At 33.3% G+C, this 16,307-nt stretch overlaps 2 protein-coding genes across 2 annotated transcripts; one reads left to right on the top strand and one right to left on the bottom strand.

The window, feature by feature from the left end:
• Positions 1-12,373: 12,373 nt before the first annotated feature.
• LOC113366628 lies at positions 12,374-12,946 on the bottom strand. Its single transcript, XM_026608267.1, has one exon. It carries the CDS (start codon positions 12,944-12,946, stop codon positions 12,374-12,376), a length of 573 nt encoding a protein of 190 aa, XP_026464052.1.
• A 1,657-nt stretch (positions 12,947-14,603) lies between these two features.
• LOC113366618 lies at positions 14,604-15,931 on the top strand. The gene is made up of 2 exons (XM_026608256.1): positions 14,604-15,393; positions 15,561-15,931. The coding sequence occupies exons 1-2, from the start codon at positions 14,604-14,606 to the stop codon at positions 15,929-15,931; spliced, it is 1,161 nt and encodes a 386-aa protein (XP_026464041.1).
• Positions 15,932-16,307: the final 376 nt, after the last annotated feature.

Genomic DNA, 16,307 nt, shown 5'->3' with positions numbered 1-16,307 from the left:
CAATGTCAATACAAGTAAAATGTTTTTTATATTATTAAAATCGGACGCTCCGTTCTCTTAAAAACTAAGGTACCGTTTTTGGCACTTTTTGCCCCATATCTTCGGAACGGCTAGACCTACCTCCGCTAAAAACTAATCAGCACGTCTTCTTATCAATACGAATCGGATGTTTTTTAAATTATTCAAATTACTTCATCCGTGTTCCCAAAATCGTCAACGAAAATTTGTATCCGCACACACATACACGCACACACACACACATACATCCATTTTTTCTAAGGTATGCCAAAATATTCAGAAACCTCTGAAACGTGAAGATATATAAAAAATTTCATTTTCGATTTTTTTGCGATTACTATAACTTACCCTACGGGAAGTTAAAAAAATATCCACAAAAGAAAAGTCGCTAGAAAACTACATACAACTCTAAATGTTCACTCTCTTTTTTCGTAATAGTAATTTTGTAGTCATTTTCATATATACACCACATAGTGATGCATTCAATATTAGGTAGTTATTTTTTATACTAATAATTTGCTAGAAATATTTCTCGTGGCTAAACTTCGCCGAGCCATCTAGTAAGAGCCGTTCATTGCACACATCGACTAACTCCAAAAAACAGAAAGTGGAGAAAAGCGATGAAGTAATGCACATTGCTTTTAAAAATTCCTGTAATAATATAAGTTGGAAAATATAATGTAGAACGTATAAATACATATGTAGCTTACATGTGACGGTATATAAAGTTAATTACAGTAAATAGTGAGTAAATAATTATAATTCAAGTTAAAGATTTGATATGACTTGTAGGAATTGTGGAGTTAATCAAGTTGTCAACTAAAAAAATAATAATCCTAATTCTTATATATTTGTGTTAAAGCATTTTCATAAAAATAAATGTTATGAATTTTAGCAAGTCCTTTATGTCTCTCAATTTTTCCTTTTTCAAAGTTCTAGCTTTATAATATAATAATGACTATTGTATATTACTCAAACATTTTGGTCAACCTGGTACAGACTTTCTTATATTAATAGCTTTAAAATACATATCTTCATTATAGACACATTTAAATTATATAAGATTGGCTTATATAAGATTTCTAACTTTATCCAGCGTATTTTAAGCAAATTTACTGGACACTCTGTAATGGTTACTTTTCTGTTAGTAATTGTTCTAATGGCTTTGTTGATAAAAAATCTTCGTGGAATATTTGGATTAGCTAAAATGGCGCTTTCCTTTTACTTGTTTTTATTATATTGTACCAATTATCTAGTGAAAAAATGTCTCGATTTTTTTTGCACGTGACTCAATAATCTAGAATCAATAGGTAAATAGCTATTTCCACTGACCAGAAATTTCATTTCAATGGACTTAGCTCTTATTTCCGTATTTTAAACAAGTTTCAATAAACTTAAGACAGTTTTAATATTACTGTTTTGCCGGGTACACGAATTTTAGTATGTAAGTTTGTAACATCCTTGAGACTCTACAGTTTTTTGCCAAACAATCTTAGGGTTTATGTTTTTATCAAATTCTTATTTGTGATTCATAAAACCCAAAAACCGGTCCAGACGGAACATATGCACTACAAAATGGAGTTAATCAAAATGTCTTCTGAAATAAATGAGTTATTATTCAGAGGTCAAAAAAATTATGTTTATTCCGAAAAGTCATTATTATCACTAACAGTTATGATTACACTGAGTACTTTCGCACTAATATCTCAGTTTTTTAAAAAAATGGAGTTAGTCGAGTGTGCACTGAGCGGCTCATATATATCATAAAAAAAGTTTCATAAAAATCGGCTCAAATTTTTTTTTCAACAACGACTTACAAGAAAACGGCTCGGTAGATTTTCACCTAAAACTAATCAGTATCATTCCCAATTAATATCTTTCGAACAGTTTTTGATTTTTTAAAATCGATTCAGTATTATGAGCTTAAATGTGAACCAAAAATTTATCATTTTTTTCCAAATTTCAAAGGAACGGCTCGGCCGATCGTCGCACACAACTGAAAAGCGATAATTCTCATTGAGACACATCAAATGGGTTTTAAATTTCTGAAATCGGTTAAGGCGTTTTTAAGCAAACGTCGATAAAAGGTCTAATTTTGACAAATATCAAAACAACGATAAACGCTAGTCCTCATCGCGATACATCGAATGGTTTTTAAATTCACACACACACACACACGCAAATACTTTTGCAAATTTGGTCTTGTTCGATTCAGAATGGCTTGAAACGTCGAGAAAACATAAAATTAGCGAATCGGATTTATTGATGAAAACATAAACTTCTCCTTCATTAATAATTCTTTGGGCTACTTCGGCTGCTACTCTTGTGTAGCAGCCGAAGAGTACACATCGATTAAATAACAAATATTATTGTGAACGGGCGGCCGGCCGACCGATCCGAATTCTAATACCTGCGTTTCTGCAATCGGAGCAACGATACCAGAAGCGTCGAACACTTACATAAACAAATTAAACGTAGATATGGAAGTCTGTGATATAGTGAGTGAGAATTCAAGTAAAAAGATCGCTAATGAGAATAAATTAAAGAAAAAAAGTTTAAGTTGTAAAAGTGGTGGATATCAAATTAGAAAGATCGGTAAAGACGACAAGAAAGCTAATGGCAGTATAACTAAAGCAAGTAGAAGAGAAAAAGGATTATCAAAACAAACCAACAGTGAAACAAACAAGAAGTTGGTGAGTTTAAGCGAAGAAATAATTGAAACAAATATTGAATCGAATAAAAATGATGATAAAGCAGTTAATGATATTATTGAAAATGAAGTTACAGTCTCAGATAATGAGGTGAATAAATTAAATAAAATTATGATTCTGAACAATATAAATCAATTTGAAGATATTGACTCAATATAAATCGAATCAATAGATAAAAATATGGCTCGTCTACACCCTATAGCGTTAGGAAACACAATGCATAATTCAGGTTCACACTTTAAAACACATTTGTTTGAAGTTTCAGTTGCGGGGAAAAACAAAGTGAAATTGCCATTTAAAAATGCTAATACTGCAAATAATATACTAGATGAAAGGATTTTGAAAAAAAAATCTCAAAGCATATATCCCGAAATATTTACTTACCAGACAAGGTATAATATTTGACGTGTTTGCTGAATTATCAGAAGAAGAAATTCTGGAAGTCTTACGTATGAAAGCAAAAAATACTGACGCAATGGAGGTTAAATCACAATGTGTTAAAATAACGTTTGAAGATACAGTGTTACCTAACAAAGTGGCAATCCATTCAGTTAAATGCGGTCAGACCATTTATTCAAAAGATTGTTCAATGTTATAGATGCTGCAGATTTGATCATATAAAAGAACAGTGTAAAGGAGATCAAAGATGCATGAAATGTTCCGGCCAACATAATGTAGTTGAATGTAATGAGCAAAAAGTGGAATGTGCATTATGCAGAGGAAGCCACCCTGCAAATAACAAAGAGTGACCCGAATTAATAAAGAATAATCTAATAAAAGAAATGATGGCATGGCAAAATATAGCCTTCCATGAAGCAAAAAACGCTTTATACCAAAATAAATATGCTAGAGTAGTGAGAACAGAGTATGCTAGTACTGACTGGGATAGAGATTTTCCAGTTTTTCACACAGAACAGAGTTGTTATGCGGGCAAATCAGATAACAATTTGGACAAAAATAGATTCGAAATACTCGTATTATCAGATTAGGAGGAAGTAGGGGAAACTGAGTATACTAATACTATACAGTTCAATAAACCAAAAAGGTTTAACCATAAATCTTCAAACAAATTTAGGTCGATTCCAAAATTTCCATCAAAAAATAATATTGAAAATGAACGAGTAACAACTAAAAAACATAGCACCGAACCCAAATATAACCCAAGTAAACGCTTGAAAACAAACACTGAACATGAACAGGAAGAAGATAGTAGTAATATCATTGGTAATTAAGATAGTAGTACTATCATTGGTAATCAAGGAAAGTTCCATCGATTTAATCGAAGACTTTATAGATAACATTAAACAGATTTATATGCCGAACAATACTGTAAACTCAACACTATAAAATATTAGTTGAGATATTAAAAAGGATGGAGAGGTCACAACTTAGATTTGATAAAGTTGATAGTGATTTATGAATCTGGTAAACCGTAAATATGAGTGTCATTACCTTATACAATATTGAGTATCATGCTTGTAGTATTCTTTGATTGGCATGTTACTTAGCATAGTGTTTAAAAAATCAAAAATAAACGATTTTATATTCAGATATATCCTTATGATCAAAATTTTTCAAATTAACATTAGATCACTATATTCCAGGAAGTTGCAATTGGAGGTCTATATGTAAGCCAATCAAATTGATATTGTAATTTTATCTGAAACATGGATGAACTAGCTGTAAGCGGAATTCTGTCTTAAGGAAATTAAGGCATCGTGCCTTAAGGCAAATTGCTGGAACTTCCCGTACCAAAAATTATTATTTTTTTAAAAACAATTAACATTTTTGAAAAAAAATTACTTTGAAAGAATAAGATTTTTGAGAAACTATAAATTGGACAAAAAATAACTTTTTTTGAAAAAAAAAATTTTTTTTTAAAAAAACATTTTTTTTTAATTTTTTTTTTTGGAAAAAAATTTTTTTTTCTTTATTTTGACATATTGTAGAAGATCTGAACTTTTTTTCAAAGCAATCGTACTGCTTTAACTGCATAGGGACAAAATATAAAGCGCGTAAGCGCCGCGTCGCTGTCTAACGCATAAGCATTGGTACGGAACCCATAGAAATATGTTAACAGAATGTATACTTATTGTTAAAATCTCTATAAAATATCTGATAATTTGATGTGCATATGTCTAATGATCATTTTTGACCGCCAAATGGCTCATTTTTTTACTTTTTCCTCCATATCTCCGGAACCGCTAGACCTACCTTCATAAAAATTTTATCGATTCTTCATCTTGTCAATACAAGTGAAATGTTTTTTGAATTATTCAAATCGGACGCTCCGTTCTCTTAAAAACTGAGTTACCGTTTTCGGCATTTTTTGCCCCGTATCTTCGAAACGGCTAGACCTGCCTTCGCCAAAAACTAATCAGCACGTCTCCTTATCAATACGAATCGAATGTTTTTTGAATTATTTAAATCGGTTGATCCGTGTTCCCGAAATTGTCGACGAAAATTTGTATCCGCACATACATACACACACGCACATACATACATACATACACACACACACACACACACACATACATCCATTTTTTCTAAAGTATGCCAAAATGTTCAGAAACCTTTGAAACGTAAAGATATATAAAAATTTTCATTTTCGATTTTTTTGCGATTACTATAACTTGCCCTACGGGAAGTTAAAAAGGAATATAAATATGATTTATCCGGATACTCTTTAACACATACCAATAGAGACGATGTATATTTGCCGTAGACTACGTTCCGAAACTATAAATACCGAGATATACAGCAACACAAAAATTCAAGTTTGTGGGGCCAAAATCATAGTCAATAATGGTACTGTGTTTAATATTTTTGCGATTTACTGTGCTCCAGGACACAGAACAAATCTTACCTATTGGACTACATTATTCGGAAACATATCGCCGCCTTTTCTAATTGCAGGTGATTTCAATGTGCATCATACGAGTTTTGGCAGCATTCATAATAATCATGATGGAATAATTTTAAGCAAAGCCATTAACTCAGAGAGATTATGTGTTCTGAATGACGGATCGCCTTCGTTATTGAGAAGAAGACATGACAGAAATCCTTCTGCGGTAGATTTATCTATATACCCATCAGTGATGCTCAGTGCGGAATGGCACGTCACAGATGAAACTTTGGGATCGGGCCACCTTAGTACATCAGTTCGGATTGGACTGAGTAAGATAAATATGAATAACAGTACTATTAGAAATAGGCATATTTGGAAGATCAAAAATGCTGACTGGAAGAAATATGAGCAAGTGACAGATAAATTATTGTCAGAATTGATATTTGATAAAGATCCATCGGCTACGTACGGTAAGTTTGTTAAATGCATAAATCAGGCGGTTTTGTTAGCAATTCCCATATTAAGACCTTACTTCAGTAAAAAAGATAGATATTTGTCAACGCCTTGGTGGGATGAAGAGTGTGAGAAATTCAATAAGATGAAGTTAGAAGCTATTAGAAAATACAGAAGGCCTCCAGTTTAGGCTATATACATCAAATATAAAAGAATTTTAGCGAAATGTCGTATAACGTTCAAAAAGAAAAAACGGGACAAGCGGATTGAATTTTGTAATTCTTTCACAAGATCAACTTCATCTAAATACATTTAGGACAAGGTAAAAGCTTTGAAAAATAGAGTCGTGCAAATAAAATCCTTTTCTTTAACAATATTAAATTAACAATAATAAATTAACACTTTATTCAGAATGAGGTAATTATTCCAAGCGCACAAGAAATGAATGTACTGGAAGGTCCTTTCGTAATGCAGGAGCTTCTTTTGGCACTAAAAACAAATTTGAACACTACACCGGGTGCGGACAATATTCACTATCCAATGTTGAGTAAATTATCCAGTTTTGGCAAGAATATGTTACTACGGGTTCTTAGTGAAGTTTGGACCACCGAAACAGGAAAAATATAATTACAATTCTAATTCTTAAACCAGGCAAAGATCCTTCAAGAGCAGAATCATATCGTCCTATATCGTTGTCTTCATGTTTAGCGAAAAAATACGAACGACTGGTCAAAAGAAGATTGGAATGGTGGGCGGAAAGCAACAAGATATTCCCGAGTTGTATGTTAGGCTTTCGTAATAATCAGGGCACGATTGACGTTATCACATCCTTAGTGTATGAAATCAAAATTAATTTAGCAAAAAATAGTCTTCTGATTACTGCAAACGTGGACTTAGTTAATGCCTATAACTGCGTTCAAATACCTATATTAATGAAGATTCTGTCTGATATCAAGATGCCAAGAAGATTTATTCTCCATATACACCACCTCATATCAGACCGCACAATTAATCTCAGGTGTAACAATATACAAATCGGATCTAGAAGTCAAAATTATGCTGTACGCGGACGATATTATACTTCTACATAAGGCTCATACTTCGAATGAGGCTATTGATAAAATGAATATAGCAATAGAACTCTTCTATAATTGATGCATATCGTTAGAGTTTTTAATGTCAGAAAATAAAAGTACAATAAGCCTCTTTACAAGACATAGGAAGTCTAATAAATACAGACTATATATCAGCATAAGCAATTATGTTCTAAAGCTTGAACCTACAATTAGATGTCTCGGGCTACTTTTTGATGACAAATTAAAGTGGAAACCACACATCGATTATCTAGTTTCTAAATGTAAAGAAGCAGTGAATATTCTCAGGTTTCTGAATCACATAAATTATCAAGATATCAAGATTTCTCTTAGAATATACAAGCAATTAATACTATCTAAGTTGGATTACGGTAGTTTCATATATGGCGACGCATCCAAAGGTGTACTTAGCAAACTAGACACAATCCAAAACTAAGCTTTGAGGTCTTGTTTGGGGGTCATGCTTTCCACGCCTATCAATGCATTTTATGTTGAAGCTAACAACGTAGTATTAGAGAATGTGAATCAGACCAATAATGAACTGAACAGCCCATACTGGAGAAATAGGAAGAGGCCTGTACCAGTAATTGCGTATCGTGAAGTGGTAGAAAAATGTAATCTCTTACAAACTTGGACAGCAACCTCAAGATTTCATTTCAAGTACAATGTTACTTCTTCTAATCTGAAAAATATAATTCAAATCGATTTCACCAATGCGCACTATAGCGGAGATACCAATAAATGTAGGATGGAGGTCGAAGGAAGTATACATGAAACATTTAAAGACTATGATATATTTTATACAGATGGTTCGAAGAATTCAGATAGTGTTGGTGCGTGCTTTTACCATCAGGGGACAAAGTCCTTCACAAAATATAGACTAGATAAAGATGCGTCAATATATACAGCGGAAATGTACGCTATTAATAGGTGCGTAAAATATATTGATGAACATAATGTGAAGAAATCGGTCATAATCAGCGATAGCAGGTCTGCTCTTGAGGGCATGTTGTCGTTGGGAAAGGACTAAATGTCATACATGCGATATTATAAAAAAATACGAGCTACGCATTATATGGGTAAGAAGCCATATTGGGATAGCTGGCAACGAAGCGGCGGTTAACGGCGCCAAAGATGCCATGAATACAGGGATTGTTGCTGTGGATGGATTATCATATAGAGACATATAAAGATTTAACAGAGCAAACATACGGAACATTTGGCAATTGGATTTTCAGTTGTCTATAAGAATTAAAGGTAGATTTTGTGGTATGATACAAGGAAAAATTCCAGCCAAACCATGGTATGACGGATTTACGGAGTGTCGGCCGTTTTACGCTACACTATGTAGATTAAGACTCAATCATTCATACGCTCCGTTCCATCTAAGCAGAATTGAGATCGATATCGATCCTAGTTGCTATTGCTTGGGCGAAGCGACTAGGGCGGATGCAGAGCACATCATCATGGAGTATAAGCGTTGGGAAAAGGGCAGACAAAAACTATGGGAGGAAATAATAAAACAAAAAATCTCCCTTCAAATTAATTTTATAACAATGTTGACAGATATAAGATTATATGGTGCTCTGTATACTTATATCAAATGAAATATACATAAGTCAACGATATATACGTAAGACAAGACTTTAAGATATAGTGTAGATATGATGTAATAAAGTATAAATGTTTAAATAAGATTAACTCATGTATATGGCTAATATACTAGTTTATCAAACCAATAAATCATAAATAATAATAAAAGAAACAATCCATGCAAGCAATGAAGAAATAACCAATAAAAATATTAGTGCGCAGTCAAGTAATACCGAAATAAATAATCAGAATAATAAAATGTTGCATGACTTTCACGAGTTAGATAACGTAATGCAATTTGATGATTGTGGTGAGGACTCAAGTAAAATAACAAAAGATAATGCCAAAGAAAACGAAATGATGCCCGACAATTACGAACAGTATAAACTACGATATGACAGTTACGATAAAGGACCATATATATAATATACGTAGAATCTTATAATAATAACATAGGACGCCTGCATCCTATCACACTTGGAATAAAAATTCATGAAGCATGGCCAAATTTGAAAACAAATCTGGAAGAAATTAGAGTGATTGGCAAAAACAAAGTGAAATTGATTTTAAGTAATGGTATGACAGTTAACAGATTATTAGATGATGATTTTTTCAAATCGAATAATCTAAGAGCGTAGATCTCCAAATATTCAACGGTGCGGACCGGAATCATTTTTGACGTTGATAGCGAATTACCTGAGAAAGAAACTTTAGATTTCATCGAATCCGAGTATCCGATAGTGGGAGTAAAATGTATAAGATCAAAAAAAGAAAATCATACGACATACAAATCACATTGTGTTAAACTTACTTTTAAAGGGACAAAATTGCCAGAAAAAGTAGCGATCCACTCTGTTAAATGCCCAGTAACCCCATTTGTGAAAAAAGTAATCCAATGCCACAAATGTTGGAGATTTGGACACGTTCGTGATCAGGGTCGTGGAGAGGTTAGATGTTCAAAATGCGCAGAAAAACACGCCTTACAAGAATGCATAAAGACAGATGATTTAAGATGCTGCTTGTTTTAAGATGCCGATACACCGTAGAGTTTTGGGCTAGAGTCGCTCTAGCTAGAGCACTAATAGAGCGCTCTATGTAGAGTCCCATAGTGTACACAGCTACTAGAGCTCTCTAGCGAGAGTCACTCTACGCTCTCCGTAGACAATCTCGCTACACAATTCAGTGTACACAGGGGTCTCTGCACAACTTCCACGCTCTAGCTATTAACTCTAGCATTATTCAACTTGTTGGATATTTTTTTGTACTATACGTACAGTTTTTTGTGTTTTGCTTTGCTAGGTTATGTATGATAGGTTAGATTATTTATCTATGTGTTTATTTGTGTTCCCAAGAAGTTTTTTTTTTTTATTTTGGAAAATGGAAGCATTATGTGATGAAGAACAGTGCGAAAAGTTTGTTTGGGAGAGAAATAAAGTGTTTCAATTAATTGAAATGGTGGAGGATCGTCCAGAATTGTGGAATGTCAGGTTGAAGGAGTATAGGAATTGAAACCTGAAATATAAGTACTTGGAAACAATAGCAACGTCTTTAAATTTGGGTGTTAAAACAGTAAAAGACAAAATTCATAATTTGAGATGCCAGTTAAGTGAGCATTTGATTAAAGTTCAAAAGTGGTCAGGGTGCAGATGAAAGATATAAACCAAAGTGGGAGTTTTTTGAGGCTGTCAAGTTTATGAATATCCAGATAAATTCAACAGAGGATTCAATTGTCAGTGTTGGCAGTGCCCCTGATGTTATTATTACAGATGTGCTGGTAAGTAAATAAAGTAAATTCATATTGTGATTTAAAATTTTTATTGTAGGATACATTTGACAAAATCATATAACAAAAATCATATGACAAAATAAGATAAAAATTAATAAATAAAAAAATCAAGCATATTTATATTGCCACCGTAGTTCACCTGCTCTGGACATAAAGTACGATTTAAAATTTTCGCGTACTTCCCAGACAACACAAGACATCCTGGAAAACGTCCACAGGACATCCACGCGCGGACATTCATTGTCCCTGCGATAGCCTTACGGATATCCCGCTTATCCTGATCTTATCCGAAACATGTTAATATGTCGCACCTATGGGACGTTCTGTAGGATATCCCGCGCGGGATATTCCGGACATAAACCGGACATGAATAGGATATAATTATGGAATTGTTTTTTACTTTTTAGATGAAAAATAAATTTGGATTAAAAATAAAATAAAGAACACAATTTCACAAAGTAAACTTTTATTACAAAATAACAAAATTCTGAGATAATTTTATAACAAAATTTAATATATACAACTTTAATTCAAAATAACTTATTTTACAATATTAAAAATATAATTAATTCGGCATTCAATCCTAGTTCATGGTTGATTTTCTCTCCTGAAATAGAAAACAAATGAATAAATGCATATATATATGTATATATATATATATATGAGTAAGTTCTTTAAGAGCGATACATCAATCAAAATAGACAGAGATTTATAAAATAATCTCTAATTCCAAATATATCGACACAATTTGATGTCATTACGAGTGAATATTAAACTTGGTTTTTTACATCTAAAAATGTGTACACAGCACAAATTTTGCACTAACATTGATACAACTAACCAGTCAATAATCATGATTTTTTTGTAAATAGGAAAAACATAGTACACATCTCACAAAAATACCTTGTTTAATATTTATTGGCACGTCGCAGCCAGCTTTTTGCAGCCTCTGAAACAGTAAACTATGTCTCATGCGGCAAATTTTTCAAAGCAATTCCTGGAATTAATTATATATTAGTTTAATTCATAATTTACAACACATCATAAGTATAAGATATATAAATTACCTGTGATGACATCGCAAGGCACTAGATCACAAAATTTATTTTTGCCCTTTCCTCGTCCCTAGCAAAATTCTTTGTTCAAACCATCATCAAAAATGGATTTTCATAGCTGGACTCTGATGGCTAAATACAGAATATAAAGAGAAAGTTTGTTTAGTATATGATAAAGTTAACAAATAAAAATAAATCTATATAAACTTTTGATTACCAATTGTATTTTGATATCTTTGCTCAGAAGAATAGCCTCCATAAAAATTCTATTTCAAATAACAGTACACAGAAAGCTTTAATTACCATCGTTTATATCTGCCCCCCTTTCAATATGTTGCTGCAATATTTATAACACACACGCACATATAATTATATAGAACACATAAAATTTCCACTATTATTACTCAATTTTAGAGTATTTTGATAAATAATATTAATTATTTATAACACACGCTCATATAATTATATAAAACAAATAAAATTTTCACTATTATTACTCAATTACTAAAAAACTATGATAATTCTACATATAAGCGTCTGTTTGATGACGATGACGCTTAGCTTAACCTTAAAGGACGCAAAACCGACGCGACGAAAGAGAAAGGGACAAACATATACGTTTAGAGGATTAGAGGTCTCAAGCCGTGCGCTTATGAGAGCGACATGTTCGTGAACCGTTCGTTATACCTGCTCGAGTCCTTTGGTTTTGAGACGTCCCGTTGCATATTCATAGGATATTCATAGGATATCGCGATATTAGGAGATTGTGAGGACAAGTGGGACATTCCCTGGCATGTCTTGTGCTGTCTGGGTTGCTAAGCTGTGCAAGTTAGATTTCTCGCGCCTGCTTGTTGTAATGGATAAAATGAATTTTGTGAAAGTGGGTCATCTCGCCAACAACCTTCAATAAGCCTGTCATTTTCTTCCATGTCAACAGTACCTTCAGAAACATATCTGGTCGACTTTTTTTCAATTAAATAATTACGTAGCACACAAGCAGCTTGAACAAGCTTTATTACTTTTTGAGGACATAGTTCGACTGGCTTTCTAAGAAAATGAAAACGCATCGAAAGCAAACCAAATGCATTTTCTACTACGCGACGTGCTCGAGAAAGTCTATAACTAAAAACACGATTTTGAACAGGTTGGTCTCTAAAAAGGAATGGTTTCATAATGTAGGTTTTTAATGGAAAAGCGTCATCGGCAACAATGACATATGGCACCGGAATTGACTGGTCACATAATGGCTTTGCTTCGGGTATATTCAAAGAGTTGTTTTCCAAACATGCCGATAGTGAACAATTCGCATATACACCCCCGTCTGACACTCTCCCATTACATCCTACTTCTATATACAAAAATTTGTAATCAGCATTCGCAAGAGCCATTAATACAATAATCTGTGTACCCTTGTAATTATAATATAGACTTCCTGAATCTTCTAGTGCCTTCTTTACCACATGTTTTCCATCAATAGCTCCTATGCAATTTGGGTAGTTCCAAGTAAGATCAAATCGTTGGCTTCATTTTCCCACTCCTCTGATGTACAAGGAATCTGTAAAAAAAAGAACAAATCATTTTCTATCAAACAACAAATAATTTTCATTTGTTATTTTATTTTTTTTAGGGCCATCATGATGAGGAGATAAAAGATAATTCGGGGCCTGGGCAGACTTCTGATACAAAACCTCATGAAAAAGGGCACCCGATTCAGTTAAAAAGGATGATGAGTTGCTGAATGAAGCTTTAACTTGTTTACGAGCTCCGAAAGATCAATTGGACGTATTTGGAGTGTGTTACTGCAGAGTTGAGAGGAATACGCTCTGAAGATAACCGAAAAAAAATAAAACTCAAGATTCAGAAAGCTATTTTAGACGCAAATGAGGAAGACGACATGCGAGAAGTATCCTCCCCCAGTACACACTCTATGCTCTCTCTAAGTAATTTGAGTGAGTACTCCGGTTCATCGAGCACTCTCGTAATATGCCAGATGATTTCTCCAACGCAAAACGAGACTACTTTAACGCAATATTATGACAACATTTAACATTTTCTCATACCTTCAAATAATCATTTTTCAATTCCAATTACAGAGCATCACACACCTCTGGAACAATACGAGAAATAGTTGTTGGTGGAATCCGAAACAAATAGCTTAATGACTGATACCTGTCACCTGTAATATAATTTATTTACAATTAATATTGGTACAATTTTTATAAATAAACAGTAAAAAAAATATTTTTGAATTATTTTAAATAATTGTTTTATACCACTTACCAGTAGCAAGAAATCTCAATGTCAGTGTTAACCGCTCAGACGGTGATATTGATTTTCTTAGGTGAGTATCTTGTCTTGCAATTCTTGGAGCAATTCGTTCCAGCACATGTGCAACTTAATCAAATCCTTTAACAACAAAAATAATCGATTCACTCAATTCATTCCTGGGAACTCCGACTTCTACGAATCCATCCTAAAAAATTTTGCTCCGGACTCAGCCCAAAGGGAAGCCATGGTTGACATTCCTCATAATATAGACAAAGATATCTCCAAATTAAACGCCAAATTTAGTCTAGAAAAACTAAACCTATTTCTGAAAACTAAAAAGGATAGCGCTCCCGGAATAGATCACATTACATATATAATGTTACATAAAACCTTCGAAGGCTTACTAAAAAGAAGACTTCAATACTATGCAGAAAATAGATCTCTATTAAATGATTGCCAGATGGGTTTTAGGCGTGGATGTAGTACAATTGACCTACGAGTGTATTATCGAATGATATACACATCTCAAACTCAAGGAATGGATACTTACTATTAATAGCCGCAGATGTCCACAAGGCATATGACTATGTGGAGTACAATATATTGATACAAAAATTAAATTGTATGAACCTACCACATAAAATTACAAAGGTTATCATGTCACTGTTAGAAAACAGGGCAATTTACATTAAATTCAAAAATAAGATTATTGAAGAGTTATTTCTACGGGTCTACTACAAAAGCTCAATTTTGAGTTCTTTACTGTTCAATATTTATATGTCTGACCTTAATACACAAACACTAAATGGAGTTAAAATACTCCAATATGCTGATGACATATTTATATATTGCTCCGCTGCTCCAATGGAAGAATGCAAAAATAAAATCCAAGACTCTCTTATTAAAGTATCAACGTGGCTTAACGCTAATAATTTAAGTCTATCTCCGACCAAATCAAAAGCGATCATCTTTAGCAGACATAGAAATTTACTGAACTCTCTCGTCTTAAACATAGGCAATTTGCAGGTCAAATTATGTGACAGTATAAAAATTCTAGGAGTAACCTTCGATAAAAACATGTTCTTCCAGACACACATCAGAGAAGTGGTACAGAAATCGGAAAAAGGAATCAATATTATTAAAATACTATCAGGAACAAGATGGGGAGCACATCCGACCTCCCTTATATCCGTATACAAAGCCATCGTAAGATCTCATATTGATTACGGATGTCAGATTTATGAAGGATTATCTTCTAAGAATCAGTATACCTTAGACAAGGTGCAATTCTCAGCATTAAGATTATGTCTGGGGGTTATAAGGTCAACACCTTGCAACTCCCTTCTAGTGGAAGCTGGCGAGTCCCCAGTAAAAATCAGAAGAGAAATACTTACGAACAGGTTCGTAATTAAAAAGTTTAACTCAGATTACACGTTCTTTATAAAACAACTACAGACATTAGCTGAGCTGCATTATAGAGTGATTTACTGGAAGAATAAACCTACTCCGCCTCTGATAACTGCTTTCTACTGCATCAAACCCTTGGAAGATATGACTTATACAAACAGTAAATTTCCTGCTTTTTTATTGCTCTTTTTCCAAGAATTACATCTCTTGGTGTCAGAAATTTTACATTGCACACAATATCACAAATCATATTCAAAACCTAGATTTTGAAGAATGTTTACAACACAATTATAAAGACTTTTCAGTTATTTACACTGACTGATAAAGATAAGCGATCTCAATTCAAGTTACCTAGCTTTGCACCGGTATTTACAGCAGAGTTAACAGCCATCAATGCGGCTTTTGAGTACGTCAAAAATGAAAATCTCAGAAAATCAATAATTTTTACAGACTGCAAATCCGCCCTTTTAGCCCTGTACAAACCAAGAGAAGATAGAAATTTCTTGACTCTTGATACTATTCACAAAATAAAAGTCTTCCTGGATTCTGGATATATAATTAAGTTAGCCTGGATTAAAGGCCATTCCTCAATTTGTGGAAATGAAGGGGCGGACGAACTGGCAAAAGAAGCATGCACGGCTGTAGTTCTTATGAAAACGACCCCAATAACGGATTTAAAAGGATTAATAAGAACTTGAGGACTAAATCAATGGCAAAACGATTATGACCTAGAATCGACTTCAAGGGGCTCTTTATTTAAACCCTGCAAACCCCAAGTCACATTTAGTACCTGGTTCAGTAAACTAAAAATGACCAGAGAAGACATTTCCATGATAAATAGAATTAGATGCGCTTACACCTTTTGTAGGCCTCATTTATACAAAATTGGACGAACACAAGACCCCTTCTGTTCTTGTGGACCAGAATTTCAAAAAATAGACCACATCCTTTGGACATGCTGCCTATTCTCAGAACAAAGAGAAGAACTTTTGCAAGAGCTATATAGGAACAATATAACACGGCAATTGCTATGGCTTTGAACAAACCCAATATTTACAAAATTATACTGAATTT

Source organism: Ctenocephalides felis, unplaced genomic scaffold (assembly GCF_003426905.1).
Source record: "Ctenocephalides felis isolate EL2017-DRISC unplaced genomic scaffold, ASM342690v1 CF-g0.4_SCAFFOLD_00610, whole genome shotgun sequence".
Lineage (NCBI taxonomy): Eukaryota > Metazoa > Arthropoda > Insecta > Siphonaptera > Pulicidae > Ctenocephalides > Ctenocephalides felis.
Note: the sequence above shows the minus strand (reverse complement) of the source record. Positions and strands in the feature narration are given on the sequence as shown.